At 50.2% G+C, this 14629-nt stretch overlaps 1 protein-coding gene across 12 annotated transcripts in view; it reads right to left on the bottom strand.

Annotated features, from left to right (window-relative positions):
- PTPRS (protein tyrosine phosphatase receptor type S) overlaps window positions 1-14629 on the bottom strand; it is a 225364-nt gene that overhangs the window by 117492 nt on the left and 93243 nt on the right. For all 12 annotated transcript variants that reach the window (XM_078153987.1, XM_078153985.1, XM_078153983.1 and 9 more), the window contains exon 2: window positions 2887-3070. In XM_078153987.1, coding sequence (XP_078010113.1) covers window positions 2887-2974 — 88 coding nt within the window. In that variant the 5' untranslated portion in view covers window positions 2975-3070. The remainder of the gene's footprint in view (window positions 1-2886; window positions 3071-14629) is intronic.

Below are 14629 nucleotides of genomic sequence, written 5' to 3'. Positions count from 1 at the left end.
CAGTGCCTGGGCTTCCTCTGAAGGCCTGATTTCACGCTGCCTGCCGACTCCATCAACACAATCAGAGACGTTTCTGCCCAGTGAGGTACCCAGCCTGGGGCTGAGACCCCTGGCCCAGCATGATCTCCTTCCCTCTCTCCTGCTCTCCCCTCCCCCAACAAAGCCAACATCCCTCAGAGGAAATTGAGACACTGAGAGAAACTGCCCTCCTTCCCTGCTCCCTCCCTCCTGTACACTAGGGCTATGCTGATCTCCAGGAGAACAGCCCTATCCTGTCCCTCTGCCCCCTTCCTTTGGACCAGGGTCTTTGTACCGCCTCTGCTACCACTACCACTACTACTGCCACTGCCACTGCCACTACCACTACCAGTGTCACTACTGCCACGGCTACTGCCACCGCCGCCACCACCACCACCACCACCACCACCACCACTACCACTGCCACCGCTGCTACTGCCACTGCCACTACTACTGCCACTACCACTTCCACTACCAGTGTTGCTGCCACCACTGCCACCACCACTACTACCACCTAAATAACCAGGATACAACGATCCTCTGCATTTTGGTATTTACAAAGCTCTTTCCTCAGAGAAGCCCCAGTGGGGAGGGAATATGCTTGTCAGGAGGCTCGTCCTTTGAAAGATGAGGAATCTAAGACCCACAGAGGTGAGATGGGTTGTCCAGGACCACACAGCCAGTAACTGTCAAAGTCAGGGTCAGAACGCAGGTTTCCTAACATCTGGAACTTTCCCTAAAGGCCTTCCCCAGCCTTCCTCAGCAGGGGCCGGGAGGGAGAAGAGAAAGGACATTTCCTAGACCCTATGGGCATTAAGAAAGCTCTCGCCTAGGAGCTACAGCTGCCTGGTTCTATTCCCTGCTCTTCCACTGACTAGCTTTGTGACCTTGGGTCCCTCCTCTCTCCTCTTAGAGATTCAGGTTTTCCCACATGCAAAGTGAAGGGGGTGGACTCTGGGATCTCCAAAGGACTATCTGGCATTGACAATATCTATGTTTAAGTACCGAAAGATCATTATTTTTCATTTTGGTGGCCCTGTGATCGTACTGCTAAGAGCACTTGCTTGGCTGGTGTAGACAGCAACATCTCATTTTGGCCATTCCCTTCCAGGGGTCCTTCCCAGAAGATTTCACCAGTGCCTAGGAGGGCTTCCTCTGGGCATCTGAGTGCTTCATGGGCAGTGTGCTGTCTACTGGGGCTTGGCCCTGGCCTCTGTGGCCAGCCCACCCCTTTTTCCCAGTCACATTTCGCCAATGCCAATGCACATGCCAGTTACCCGCTAACACCACAGCCAACTTGTACCTACCATATACGTGGTTGTTATCAATAATAACTAAATTGGGGCAGTAGAAGAAGATAAAGGGGGAAAGAAAGGATGAAAAGGAAGCAGGGAATTTCAATGCTAGAAGGGAGCTCAGAGAGCAGCCAGTCCAGACCTTATCTGAATAGTTAAAATGGTCCTCTGGCCTTCCCCTGAAGGCCCTCTAGTGTGGAGGTAACACATTAATCACAGCAAACACGTACATAGCCTCACCTCAGTGGATCCCCACCGAAGGAGGCATCAGGGAACAAGGGCTAGATTTGAAGCCAGAGAACGTGGGTCTGAATACTACCTTTATGACTCCTTAACTGTGTGGCCCCTAGCTAGGCCTCAGTATCCTTGTCTGTAAAATGAGAAGTTTGGGATTTGATGACCCCTCTGATCTTATGGACAACTTTGTAAAGCAGGTAATTAAGCTACTATTCTTACTCCTACTCCTACCACTACCACTACTACTACCACCACTACCACTACTACTACCACTACTATCACCACTACCACTACTATTACTATAACTAACAATAATAATACCTGGCATTTATGTAGCACCTTAAGGTTTGCAAAGTATGTATTATAGATATTATCTCATTTGAGGCTCACAATAACCCTGAAAGGTAGGGGCTATTATTCTCCCCATTTTACAGATGAGAAACTGAGGCCATGAAAAGTTAAAGGACTTGCCTAGGGTCACACAGCTAAGTGTCTGAAGCAGGATTTGAATTCAGGTTTTCCTGAGATTTCCACTCAAGTGTGATACCTTTCTATCCTGAGCCTTGCAGAGAATCTAAACTCCTCAAGGGCAGGACTTATTTCATTTTTGTCTCAGTACCTCTGGGGCCTGGTAGACATTAGATAGTTAATAAATGCTTGTTGAACTGAGGCTAAGGGCTGAAAGGAAGCCCAGAGGGTATCCTGTTCAAACCATATCTGAAAAGGAATCTCTCTGTAATATCTACCCCAGCCCCACCTCCCCAAGACCTCCAGTGAAACAACCCAATGCTTCCATCTGGTGAGCTGTTGACCGAGCGTCCCAGACCTCCCCTAGCTTTCGTCTCCAAAGCTTCCCATTACCTAAGGCTCCACTGCTAAGGCTCTGCTCTTGTCCTATCAGGTGTGAGGGAACTTGGGAAAAAGGGGGGATGTAAGACCCTGCAGTGGAAATGGACAGAAGGAGAGGGAGGGAGAGAGAGACAGAGAGAGAGAGACACACACAGAGACAGAGAGAGAGACAGACAGAGACAGACAGAGAGAGAGAGATGAGGCAGAAAAGGAAAAGGGGGAAGAGCATTGAAGAGAAAAAGGGGAGAAAGACAGAGAGAAAAGGAGAGAGGAGACAGAGGAAGAGATAAAGGGGAGAGCCAGGAAGAGAAAGGAATGAAAGGAGAGGAAAGAGAAGCATGGAGCCCAGATCCCCTCAAAAACGGGCTGTCTCCCTGGTCTAGTCTAGGTGAAAAGTCAAGCCCTCACCCCAAATCCAGGCATGGATGCCCACATAGATACCATCACATTTCCCAGTGTATGCACAATGGGCCCAGAAGCCTCTTACCTTCAGCCAGACAGCCCAGAAGCAGGGCCATGAGGAGACCCAAGGGGCTGATGACCAAGGACATGCCAGGACAATGGGTGGGCCTCATCCTTGGCAGCAAGCTCTGACCTCCAACTTGAGAGGCGATGGCCCCTTCAGCCCCTATGCTGCAAGACCCTGAGCCGACCTTCAGACGGGGCAGCGTCTGCAAAAACAAACAGTATGATAGGGGTCAGAAGAAGGAAAGAATGTGGGAGAATGGGGAAGGATTCATGGCCTCAAACCCAGTGTACGTCCAATCCTGTGCTAGGGCCCGTGGGGGAAGAGAGCGAGAGAAGACTTGACCTCCACCCTCCCGGAGCTCTAGATGGATGGGGAGAAGGGATTGGTAAACACACTGTGAGCTGCTTCTGACTCTTCCCTCTCCCCCCATGCAATCAGCTGCCAAACCCTGCTGACCCACACCCTGCTTAGATTTTGGAAGGTCCGAGGATCACAGATTTAGAGCTCTGAAGGGACCTCAGAAGTTACTGACTCCAACCCCATCATTTACAAAGGAAAAAAACAGGCCAAGCAAGGGACATGAAATGACCCATCTCAGGTCACAAAGGGAGTAAAGGACTCTGCCCTCAGACTTGAAACTTCAAACTGGCCATCCTTTCCCCTGCACCCATGCTGCTCGTGCAAGGAGGACTGGAAAAGAGATCAGACATGAGAAGGGCAGTGAGGGGCTTACTGCAATAGGTGGGGCAGGAAGGGATAAAGTCTGGGCAAAGGTAGGTGAATCTCAATCAATCTCTCTCTCTCTCTCTCTCTCTCTCTCTCTCACTGTCTTCTCACACACACACACACACACACACACACACACACACACACACACACACACACACACGTATCTGGGCCTACAACCCTGGACGGAAGGACTTCCCTTCAGGAAACTACCCCCAAGGCTCTGGGGCTTGGTCCAGACCACAGGGTAGGGCACCCAGGGCAGGGCAGGGTAAAGTAGAATCTCAAAGAGTACTTCCCAAAGCCAAAAAAGTAAATTTGACTGGGTGAGGACCCGAAGAGTGGTGGTCTGGTGGCAGGGAAGCCACACCCTATCTCCTACCACCAATCTGCCGAGTTGGGAGTCTGGATTGAGATCCAAGGATGCAGAAACCCCAACTCAGAGACCCACCCAAGCCCCAGGGTCAGGGAAGGGGCCAGCCTTTGGTCTCACTCCCCCATCCCCAGCCTGCATCCCAGGGGGATGTGGACGTGTCCTACACTGAGCTGGGAACAGCCTCCTCACTCCGGAACACAATTCCCAGCTATCTGTTTGTGCCGAGGAGGCCAAGGTCATGGCCCTGAGCTCCATGGGAGTCTGATAAGTCCACTCTGTTCCTTGACATGGTGTGGAGTGAGGGAAACAGCATGGTTCGACAGACAACAGCTTGCCTCACTGCAGCCTGAGCCCAGATCCCAGCCCTAGCCCCCACCCTGTCCCTGGACCCTAGCTGGCCTTGGTACCTGGGAGGGCCGGGTTTTAAGTGTCAGTGGCTCAACTCAGCCCATTACCAAGCTTCCTACTGCCCATTCTCTCTCACACTGAGCCTGCTGACTGAGGGGCTGGGGTGTACACTGTCACTTTCTCTATGGAGAATAGTCCACAACTAGACACAACACATAACAGTTGCCAAAGGATGCCACACAGATGCTCAGACAGATGGATAGAGAGGCTGGGCCCAGAGCAGGTGGAGCCCATGGGGTGTGGGAGTGAGGCTGCCGGCTGCTCACCTAATAGCCCCTGCCCTGAACAACAGTATGTACCCAACCCCTATTGGGGGGCCCGCTTTGTGCTCAGACAGGCAGGGAGCAGACCAGGTCCCTGCCCTCAGGAACTCCCCATCTGGCTGGAGAGACAAGGTTTGCCCAGGAAACTCATAGAGAACCATTTAAGATAGGATCAAACTGAGTGCTGGGCTGTGGTGCAGACTTAGGTCCCCAAAGCTGGGGCAGGCTCCAGGCACTCAGTTTGGATGATGGAAATGGGTTTGGCCCTTGGCCCGAGCCACTGGACACTGCCAGTTTACCTTGCCCTACGTATGACACCCCCTCCACCCCCTCGATACGGGCAGGCCCTCGGGCTGCCTCTTCCTTTCTCCATCTATACTCTGTCCATTGCTGATCTCATCTGTTGCCATAGCTTCCACTCACACGTCTACATGGCTGACTCCTAATTCTAAACCTCTAGGGCAGACCTCTCACCTAAGTGCCAGACCCAGGTTCAGAATCCCAGAATCCTGATATGGAGAGGGGCCCCAAAGACCATCGGGCTCAACTCATAGTGTACACAGGAAGCCCCTCGAGAACCTCCCCCAACAAGTGGTCATGCAGCCTTCCCTTGCAGACCCTTGGGGAGGAGCGGCTGTCTGCTTTCTGAGGAAGCCTAAATCACCTTTCAGCAGCTTCAACTGTTAGGAAGTTTTTCTCAATGCCAAGACAAAATCATCCTCTGCTGCCTTCTACCCTCCGTTCTTCATTCTGTCCTCTGGCCCCAAAGAGAACAAACCCATTTTTTATTGACAACCCTTCAAATAACTGGACTACCATGCACCCCTCCCACTCCACCCAGTTTTCTCTTCACCAGGTAAAACAACCCCCATCATTTTAACTGGTCCTCAAATGGCATGGCCTTTAATAAATTCTGCCATCTTGGGCTCCCTCCTCTGGCTGTGTTCCAGTTCGCCAACGCTCTCTCTCCTAGAAAGTGGTTCCAGAATGGAACCCAAGTATTCCAGATGCCATCTGCACAGGATGGAGGGAGGACAAAGCAGGCTGACCTCCCAGGTTCTGGGCCTTCTCCTATAATGGTTCTCTTGGCCATAGTGACACACCGCTGATTTATGCTGAGCTTTAAGTCCATTAAAAATTCCCAAGCTTTTTCCTCACCAATTATTGCCTAAACATGAGTCCCCCACCCATGGTATGCTTATGCAATTATTTTCAAACCAAGTTTAGGATTTTATATTTATCTCTATTAAAGGTCATCTTTAATTAGACTTCTTCCAGACGGTTAAGATTTTTTTCAGATGCTGATTCTGTCAACCAATGTATTAGCTATTTGCCCCAGCTTCATGTCCTCTCCAAATCTGATGAGCATGTCATCTGATTTCACCCAGGTTAAGAACAAAAATACCGAACAGAATGGGACCAAGGATCGATTCCTGGGGTACTCCATTACAGACCACTACCCACTTTTACATTGGTCCATTACTCACTATTGTCACTTAGTTCTTCAATTTGTTCTGAATCCACTCAACCGTACCCTCTACCCAACCCATACCTTGTTTGCAAGGAGATTGTGAAGGTCCGTCAACCCTCACATCCTGGGCTTCCATACCAGTAATCCATAAACTTTAAAAAAAAAAATCTCAGTAACTGTATTTTAATACAATTTCATTTTATTTTATGTGCTTAACACATCATCCTGAGAAAGGGGTCCTTTGGCCTCACCAGACTGACAATGCCAAATGGGTGCACGACACCACAAAGATTAAGAAGCCTTGGCTTAAACCTAAGTGTACTGTCTATGGGGTGACCTTGTGCCAACAACCCACCTCTCAACAAGAAATAAAAAGGAAGAAGAGGTTGGCCTGGCAAGACCTGTCCTTAATGAACCGATGCTGGTTCTTAGCGATTGACTCTTCTGGAGGCATACAATCTCTACCTTTAATAAGACAAGTTTTAGAATTTTCCCAGATGCTTTCTAAAGGTGGGAAGAGGAAACATTAAACTCACCGGTCTGTATTTTGGAAAGTACACCTTTTACCTACTTAATGGATTTTTGTTTCCTGTAAATGGGTGAGCAGCTCTGATAGATGAGGTACTCTCACGGATGACCAAGTCACTAAGTGAGTGGGAAGGTGGGATGGGCATGCCTGGATCCACTTCATAACCAATTCACCTCAGAAAGCCCATCAGCCCACTCGTGAACCGGCCTCTCTCCACCTACCCTCTGGATTTCAGTTCCAAAATTAAACTGGTTTCGGATTTTGGTTCAGTAGTGATGCATCACAGCTGGGCAGGGCCCAGCAATGCTTTATTTTTCTCCCCTAAATCATGGGGTGATTAACCCAATGAGAAGGCTTTGGGGGGGCAGCTGGAAATGAACAGGAACAAAAAGGCAACCTTGTCTAAAAAAACCAAAATAGGCTAATTATAATTCAGGACAGGTGGAGAACTAAACAGAGAAGAATTATACAGCAGAAAAGGACCTCAGATGATCAAACACAGAATATCAGATCTGTGAAGGCCCCAAGAACACAGAATTTCAGAGCTGGGATGGCCCTTAGAATATGGAATTTCAGAAGGGCAGCTGGGTGGTGTAGTGGATAGAGCACTGGCCCTGGAGTCAGGAGGACCTGAGTTCAAATCCAGCCTCAGATACATAACACTCACTAGCTGTGTGATTCTGGGCAAGTCACTTAACCCCAATCACCTCACCAAAAACAAAAACGGCATTTCAGTGCTGGGATGGCCCTTAGAACATGGAATTTAGGTCTGGGATGGCCCTTAGAACATGAAATTTCAGAGCTGGGAAGGATTATAGACCATCTAGCTCAAACCTCTCATTTTACAGAGAGGGAAACTGAAGCTTAGAGAGAGGAAGTATCTCACCCTAAGACATGCAAGAAGTGAGGAATGCGGTCAAGACTAGAATCTAGGTCTCCTGATTAATAGGGAACTCACCCTAGCACACCACAACCATCTCCCCATCCTTCTCTACCTCCAACCCTCTTCCTGATACCACCACCCCCACCACCCACCCCCAACTCATTTCCTTGCCCAGGGCTGAGCCGCCAGCAGCTATCAGTCAATGACTTGAAGATGATGATAAATCCCTGACAGTGAATGGCCTTGCTCCAGCATCTCATTAAGATTTTTGATCCTAGCGTCCCCTTCCCCCCCGCAGCCAGCTGGGTGCCCGATGGGTAGCATCTATGAGCCAGGCCTGGGTACTGGGCCCCAGGCTCCTTGAAGCTGACAGGGGCCCTGGAATTACCAGCATGCCAGCTCATTCCTTTTTCCTCGAGCAAGCAAGCTAGCAACCAGCCAGAGAATATGCATCCCCTTATCTCACCACCCACAGCCATTTGCATAATTTTAATCTTTCTCACCAATGAGCTTGAAAAAATTAGTTTTCCACTGTTTTATCTCCTGTATGCCTTCGAGAAACAGGGTCCCCGGCTCCTGCCAGGGGGCTGAGGGGGAAGCGGGAAATCGCATTTCCCAGTCCTCTGTCAGGCTGCTCCCCAGAGCTTTGGGGTTCAGCTAGTCAAAGGCCAAGCCTTACTAACCCCCCTAGCCTGCAGCCTGCTCCAGGCTTGGCTCCAATGTCATTCTAGAAGAAATAGAGAAGGAGCGACACAGCCCAGTCTAGGGGAGGCAGAGAAGAAGCGGCCTTGAGTCCTGTCCTCCCAGGCTAGATGCGTAGCAATCCATGGGATTAAGCACAATTCAGCACCAGACCACAGTCCAGACCCTAAGGAGTACGATGGGAAGGCAAGGTCTCTGCAGGCCTGGGTGGGTTAGGGAAGGAAGAGAGAGGGAGATGGGTACTAGCTGGGCCTCCAAGGACTGTGGCTCTCCCGAACAGAGGAATCAACTGCAAAATGGGCTCAAGGAGAAGGACGTGGTCTCCAAGGCTCAGGGGCAAATGGGGAACTCTACATCTACCATTTTTCTCTTTGCAATCCATTATACCAACTCCCCTCCCTTTTCTCAAACCTCTTCTTCTGGACCACTGCAGTGTTTGTTTGTTTGTTTGTTTTTTGGAAGGGTAGCCATCATTTTAATGACATTGATCTTTGGTGTTTCCCTTGTTAGCAGTCAGACTATCCCCGTCTCCTCCCACCAAAATGTCTCTATGATGACTTACAAACAGGAAGGAAATCACATTTCTTTATACTGAAAACAAAATCATCAGAGCCTTGATTTCTCCACTAGAAACTACATGTACAATTCAAGATTTCACATGCAACACCTGATGGGACAGACTTATATCTCGCCCTCTGACCCGCAGCTGCGCCCCTTGCCCAGCCCTGAGCCAGGCAGATGCCCTGGGTCATAATACTGACACATGAAGCCAGTGCTCCGGTGGGCACTGGGGAAGGATCTTGGTGAAGCCACCCAGAGGTAGGCTGTCCTGCGACCCACCCCTCCTTGTCCCAAGCTCCCTGAATGAGCTCCTGCCCACTTATCTGTATCACTTCCCTTTCCCTGGGGAAAAAAAAATCCTCAGTAAGCAAGTGAACCGAGCCCATCACCAAATAGCTGTCCCGCCACCAATTAAGTTATTCCCAGAGCTCAGCCTAGATGCCCTGGTTTGAAGCCCTCTCTGGATCTGAAGAGGCTAGAGATGGGAGAGAACTTTGAGGGGGCTAGGCTTCTCCTCCTTTCCAGCGGGTCAAAGTCCCAGCAGCCCTGCCCTGGGAACACATGGACCACTGCAGTTTTTGACGCTACCAGCCACCCTCTTCCTGATAGGTTTTCTCTCTTGGTTTCTCTGATACAGGGTTTCTCTCCTGGTTTTCCTCCCATCTGACTGTTCTTTCTCAGTCTCCTCAGCTGGATCACACCCACTAACCATTGGTATGCACCAGGGCTCTGTCCTGGGCCCGCTTCTCTTCTCCCTCTATACAACTGCACTTGGTGATCACATAGGCTCCCATCCATTTAACGATCACCTCTAAGCTGATGATTCTCAGATCTACTCATCAGCCCTAACTGCTCTGCCCACCTCCGGTCTCACATCCTGAACTGTCTTTTGGACATCTCCAACCGGATGCCCTGTAGACATCTTAAACTCAACGCATCCAAAAAGGCATCCGTTATCCTCCCTCTTCAGCCCTCCCTTCTTCCTAACTTTCCTAGTCCAGCAGCGGCACCCCCATCCTCCCAGAGTACAGGTTCCCAGCCCAGGTGTCACTCTGGACTCCTCATTCTCACCCTGCTCCCCATGCCCATCCAACGTGTTGCCAAGGCTGGTTGGCTTTTCCTTGGTAACCTTGCTCACATACAGCCCCCCTTCTCTCCTCTGACACTGCCATCCTCTGGCGCAGGCCCTCATCACCTCCTGCCTGGACTGTGCTGCTGGGTCTCCCTGCCCTATGTCCCCCCCCCCCGTCCATCTTCCCCTCAAAGTCACCTTGCTAAAGCATGAGTCTGACTATGTTGCCTCCTATTCGATAAACTCTAGTGGCCCTCTATCATCTCTAGGATCAAACATGAATGTCATTTGGCTTTTAAGCCCCTTCCCCTCCTTCTCCAGCCTTCTCACACCCAGCTCCCCTCCACGTGGCTGGCCTCCTTGCTGCTCCTGCTCCATCTTCTGACTCTGCCTTTCCACTGGCCATGTCCCACGCCCAGATGCTCTCTCTCCTCCCCTGCCCCTCCTTGCTTTCCTGGTGCCCTGCAGGTCTCAGCCAGAGTCTCCTCCATCCGAAAGATGCCTTCTCCAGCCCTCCTTCATCTCGGCCTTCCCTCTGAGACAATCCCTGATTTATCCTGCAGACAGCTTGTTTGTACAGAGTTGCTTGTGTGCTGTCTCCTCCACTAGACTGGGGGCTCCTTGAAGGCAGGGATTGCTTTTGTCTTTTTTTGTATCTGCAGTGCCTGGCACCCAGCAGGTGCTTAATCAATGCTTTCTGCCTGAATCTGGTACTCCAAGGTTCACAAAGCACCCTGCTCACTGTGCACTACACTTAAGTAATTTGCCCAAATCATGAAGCTATTGTCTCAGAGGCAGGATTTGAACCCAGCTCTCCCTGAATCCAAGTCTAGAATTCTTTTTTTTAACTGTTTCATGTTCTTTGATCCATGATCTCATTTCATTCTCCCAACACCCAGCAGTCCAATGGGAAAAGTGCTAGGAGTCAGAGGAAGCTTGGATTCAAATTATGCTCCTCATGCTTCTTCCCAGCTGTGTGAACATGGTAAATCACTTAACCTCTCTGAGACCTGCTTTCTAATCTGCAAAATGGTGATAGTCATACCAGCAGTCCTAATCCAATGGGGTTACTGCGCAAATTGAATGAGATGAACCTTAAAATATTGTACAAGTGTTAGTTATTATAATGATCGTCAGCAGAGATCATTCTCCTCATTTAATAGCTGGGGAGAGCGAAGTCACCTGGTGAGTCAGGGGAGAGATGACACTCGGCTCCCCGTCTGCAGCTGGACCTTTCCATAAGGTTGTCTGACAATCAGCGCCACACCACCCTGACCAGTGGGTTGGCCCTGCTTCCTCCTTCTCTTCCCCAGCTGTTGCCACCTGGCCATGACCCTGAGAGAGACCAAAAGGGGAAGCCAGAGACCACAAGAAGAAGGAGTGGGAGGGGCGCAGCAGGGAAGGGAGTCAGCCACAGAACATAGGAGATAGTCCCTGCTGGGCCAGGGGCCAGGTGGCCCTGACGTCAGCTTCCCGACGCCCCTCAGATCTCATGTTCCCCTAATGGTAGGGCTCTGAGTTTCCCCCCTTCATTTTCTCCCTCCCAGAAAAAGAGGTCATTTGTATGACCAAAAGCATAATGACAGAGTTAGGGCTCCCTGGGTCAGGACCCAGCCCTCTATCCCCCATCTTCTCTAAAAATACCAGAGCAGCCCGGCCGGGCCAGGCCCAGGGCCAGGTCGGGGGGAGAGAGAAAACTGGAGAAGGCCAGAGGCAAGAGAGGACAGAACAGAGAGGGTGCTGGATGCTGGATGAGAAGACCTGGGTTTGAACCTTGTGACTTTGGGAAAGTCACTTAAAACTCTCCCAGCCTTAATCACCTCATCTATGAAATGAAGGGGTTGGACTAGATTCCCCAAATGTTGACATCCTACAATTCTGTGGAGAGTTGGGGAGAAGAGGACTGGGACCCACTGCTGGAGGCTACGGCCTCTAGCCGACCTCACACACCAAATCGCGGAATTTTAGAGTGGGAAGGGACTTTAGAGATCCCCAGTCCCCTCGTTTTATAGAGAAGGTGTAATCCCTTCCTCCCTCGCTCCCCAAAGGGCCATTGAGTACAAGGGACTCCCAAAGCCAGGAGTGGGAATCTGGCAAGACCATGAGGTCCGTGGCCAAACCCAGCCCTCCCAAACTGAGCCGATCACCTCTGCGGAGTTTAGACTGTGGCAGCCCCTTCAGGCTCTCGCGTTTGGTGCTGATGGGGCTTTGGACAACAACACACAAACTCTTCTCTCCTTGGCTTCTCAGGCGCAGTTCCCAAGTACCTGGCCAGCATCTTTAGTATCCATCCCACCTCTCCTCTATGTCCACTGCTCCCACCCTGGCACAGCCTCTCATTTCAAGTCCCCTAGACTGCTGAAACAGCTTCCTAACAAGTCTTCCCCCCTTAGCCATCTCCCTTCTCTCATCCATCCCTGTAACGCCTACCAAAGTCATCTTTCCCACGCAGACGTTTCCAGTACTGTCACTCTGTGAAAACATCCTCAGTAGCTCCCTACTTCCCGAGTAAATTTCAAACTCTCTTGCTTGACAGTGGAGGCCCTTTCTTTAAATTGCCCTTAAATTCCATTGTTTTTCTCTGGTTTATAAAATGATGCTACTAATAAACATTCATCATGCTTCTTAAGGGTTTTTTTTTTTGTTTTTTTTTTTTAGGCATTTGGGGTTAAGTGACTTGCCCAGCTAGTATGTGTCAAGTGTTTGGTCTGAGGCCGGATTTGAACTCAGGTCCTCCTGCCACTGCGCCATCTAGCTGCCCCTCTTCTTAAGGTTTTATAGAAGACTTTCTAATCCAATCCTATGTTATTTCTCAGCCACCTCTCTATTTAGCGAGTAAGTAAAAAAGAAAAAAGCCCCACACCCCTCCAAATACCTGTAAAAAAATGGCTCTAGACAGTAGAGGCCCTCTACAATGTGGTGCCGCTCTCCCTTTCCACGTCCTCCTTCTCATTTATTCCCTTGCACACTTCCAGACAAACAGGACTGCTCTCTGACTGTGTCCCACCAACACAAGTCCTGCGCTCTCCCCACTTCCAGGTCTTTGCTCGCTCTTCTCCCTGTACTGTGAATGATGCTCCCCTGACTTAGCTGGATTCCCATCTATCTCTGAAAGCCCCAAAGAAGTACTCCCTCTTGAGACTCCCCTGATGCCCACGGGGTAGAGCACAGGACTCTGGACACAACTGCGGTGGAAGCATCTGCTGAGTGAAGAAATGACTGGGTGAATGAATGCACGGCCAAAGGAGCAGCAGGGGCACTCAGTGTTTTGGGAGCCCCAACGGGGTAAGCTCAGAGCTGGGCCACTCTCCCCACCTCCACTCGCATGTTCTGACATCACCCAACATGATGCTCCTGACTACAGCTTCTAGCCTAGGTAAAAGCCACATGATAGTTGGGATCCTTCAGTGTCAATGCGCAGAGGGCCTTAGGGATGCTCCAGTAAGTCCAAGCACTGGACAAAGGGAGGAATTTCTGCCCCAAAGGAAGGACAAGGACACAGATCAGGGCCGGAGGGCAGCTCAGAAAGCACCAGCTCCACCACAGTCCAGGACAGGAACCTCGCTAAAAACAGACCTCCTGTGATGTGGCGCTCGCTCTTCTGCTGAGGCAGCGGATGTCACTTCTGGGCAGCCTGAACAGTTCTCCCTCATTTCTAGCCCACTTCTGCCTCTCTGCAATCCCTGTGACATCGCTCCTATTTCTCCTTGATGAGGCTGAACATAACCGATGACAGGACTCGGAGCCCACGGAGGTCTCAGAGATCACAAGTTATCTCCAGATGAGAGGAGCAGAGTGAGGGGCAGTCTCTAGGAAGCCGAGGCCCAGGGAATGGAAGAGACTTGCTCAAGGTCACATGGGCAGAGAGTCCGCAGAGCCAGGATGCAAACCCGATGCTGTGACTCTAAGTCCAATATCATTTCCAGGACAGTAGGGTGCTTCCCTTTCTGAAAGCCCTAAATAGCTGGGTCTAAAATCCCGTTTGGCCCCTTCCTACCCATCTAGTCTTCTCATACCTTTGTCCTCCCACAGACTCCATGCCCCAAGGACACCAGCCTCCTGGCTCTCCCTCCCACGTGCCACTCCCTGCCCTCGATGTCCCCGGGGCCTGGAATGCACTCCCTCTTCATCCCTACCTCCTGGCTTCCTGAGCTTCGAGTCCCAGCTAAAATTCTTTATCCACCAGTTGATTCTGTACATGGCTTGTTTAAACACAGTCGTTAGCGTATTATCTTCCCCATTAACTGTGAGCTCCTTGGGAGCAGTGACTGGTTTTTGCACAGTGCCTGGCACACAGTAAGTGCTTAATAAATGCTTGTCAATTCGACTTCAGTCAAATTGACAAGCATTTGTCAAACACCTACTATGCCCCAGGATGTAAAATTGGAGGAGACCATAGAGATAATTTAGTCCAGAGATGTCAAACACTACATGACACTCCTGAGTACAACTCAAACCAGGCTAAAATGGAATTGGGAATATTTAATAAAATAAATACAAATACAATAAAATACAGATAATATTAATGTAATTTTCTAAGTCAATACATGACCCACAGGGATCCTTATGTACAGTTTAATGGTGTCTGTTTCTATTTGAATGTGACAGCTCTGGTCTAGTACAACCCTCTCCTTTGACAAAGAAAATAATTGAGGTCCAAATTATATCCCTTCCAGTCACAACTGTGGTAAGAGGTCAAAAGGTGTCCAGGCTTAATTCAGTTCTATAAAATAACCAATTACTGCTTGGACAGGGTGGGAGGGAGAAGGG

This window comes from Phascolarctos cinereus, unplaced genomic scaffold, assembly GCF_003287225.1.
Source record: "Phascolarctos cinereus isolate Bilbo 61053 unplaced genomic scaffold, phaCin_HiC Scaffold_4;HRSCAF=312, whole genome shotgun sequence".
Taxonomy (NCBI): Eukaryota; Metazoa; Chordata; class Mammalia; order Diprotodontia; family Phascolarctidae; genus Phascolarctos; species Phascolarctos cinereus.
This window is presented reverse-complemented; position numbering and strand designations above follow the sequence as displayed.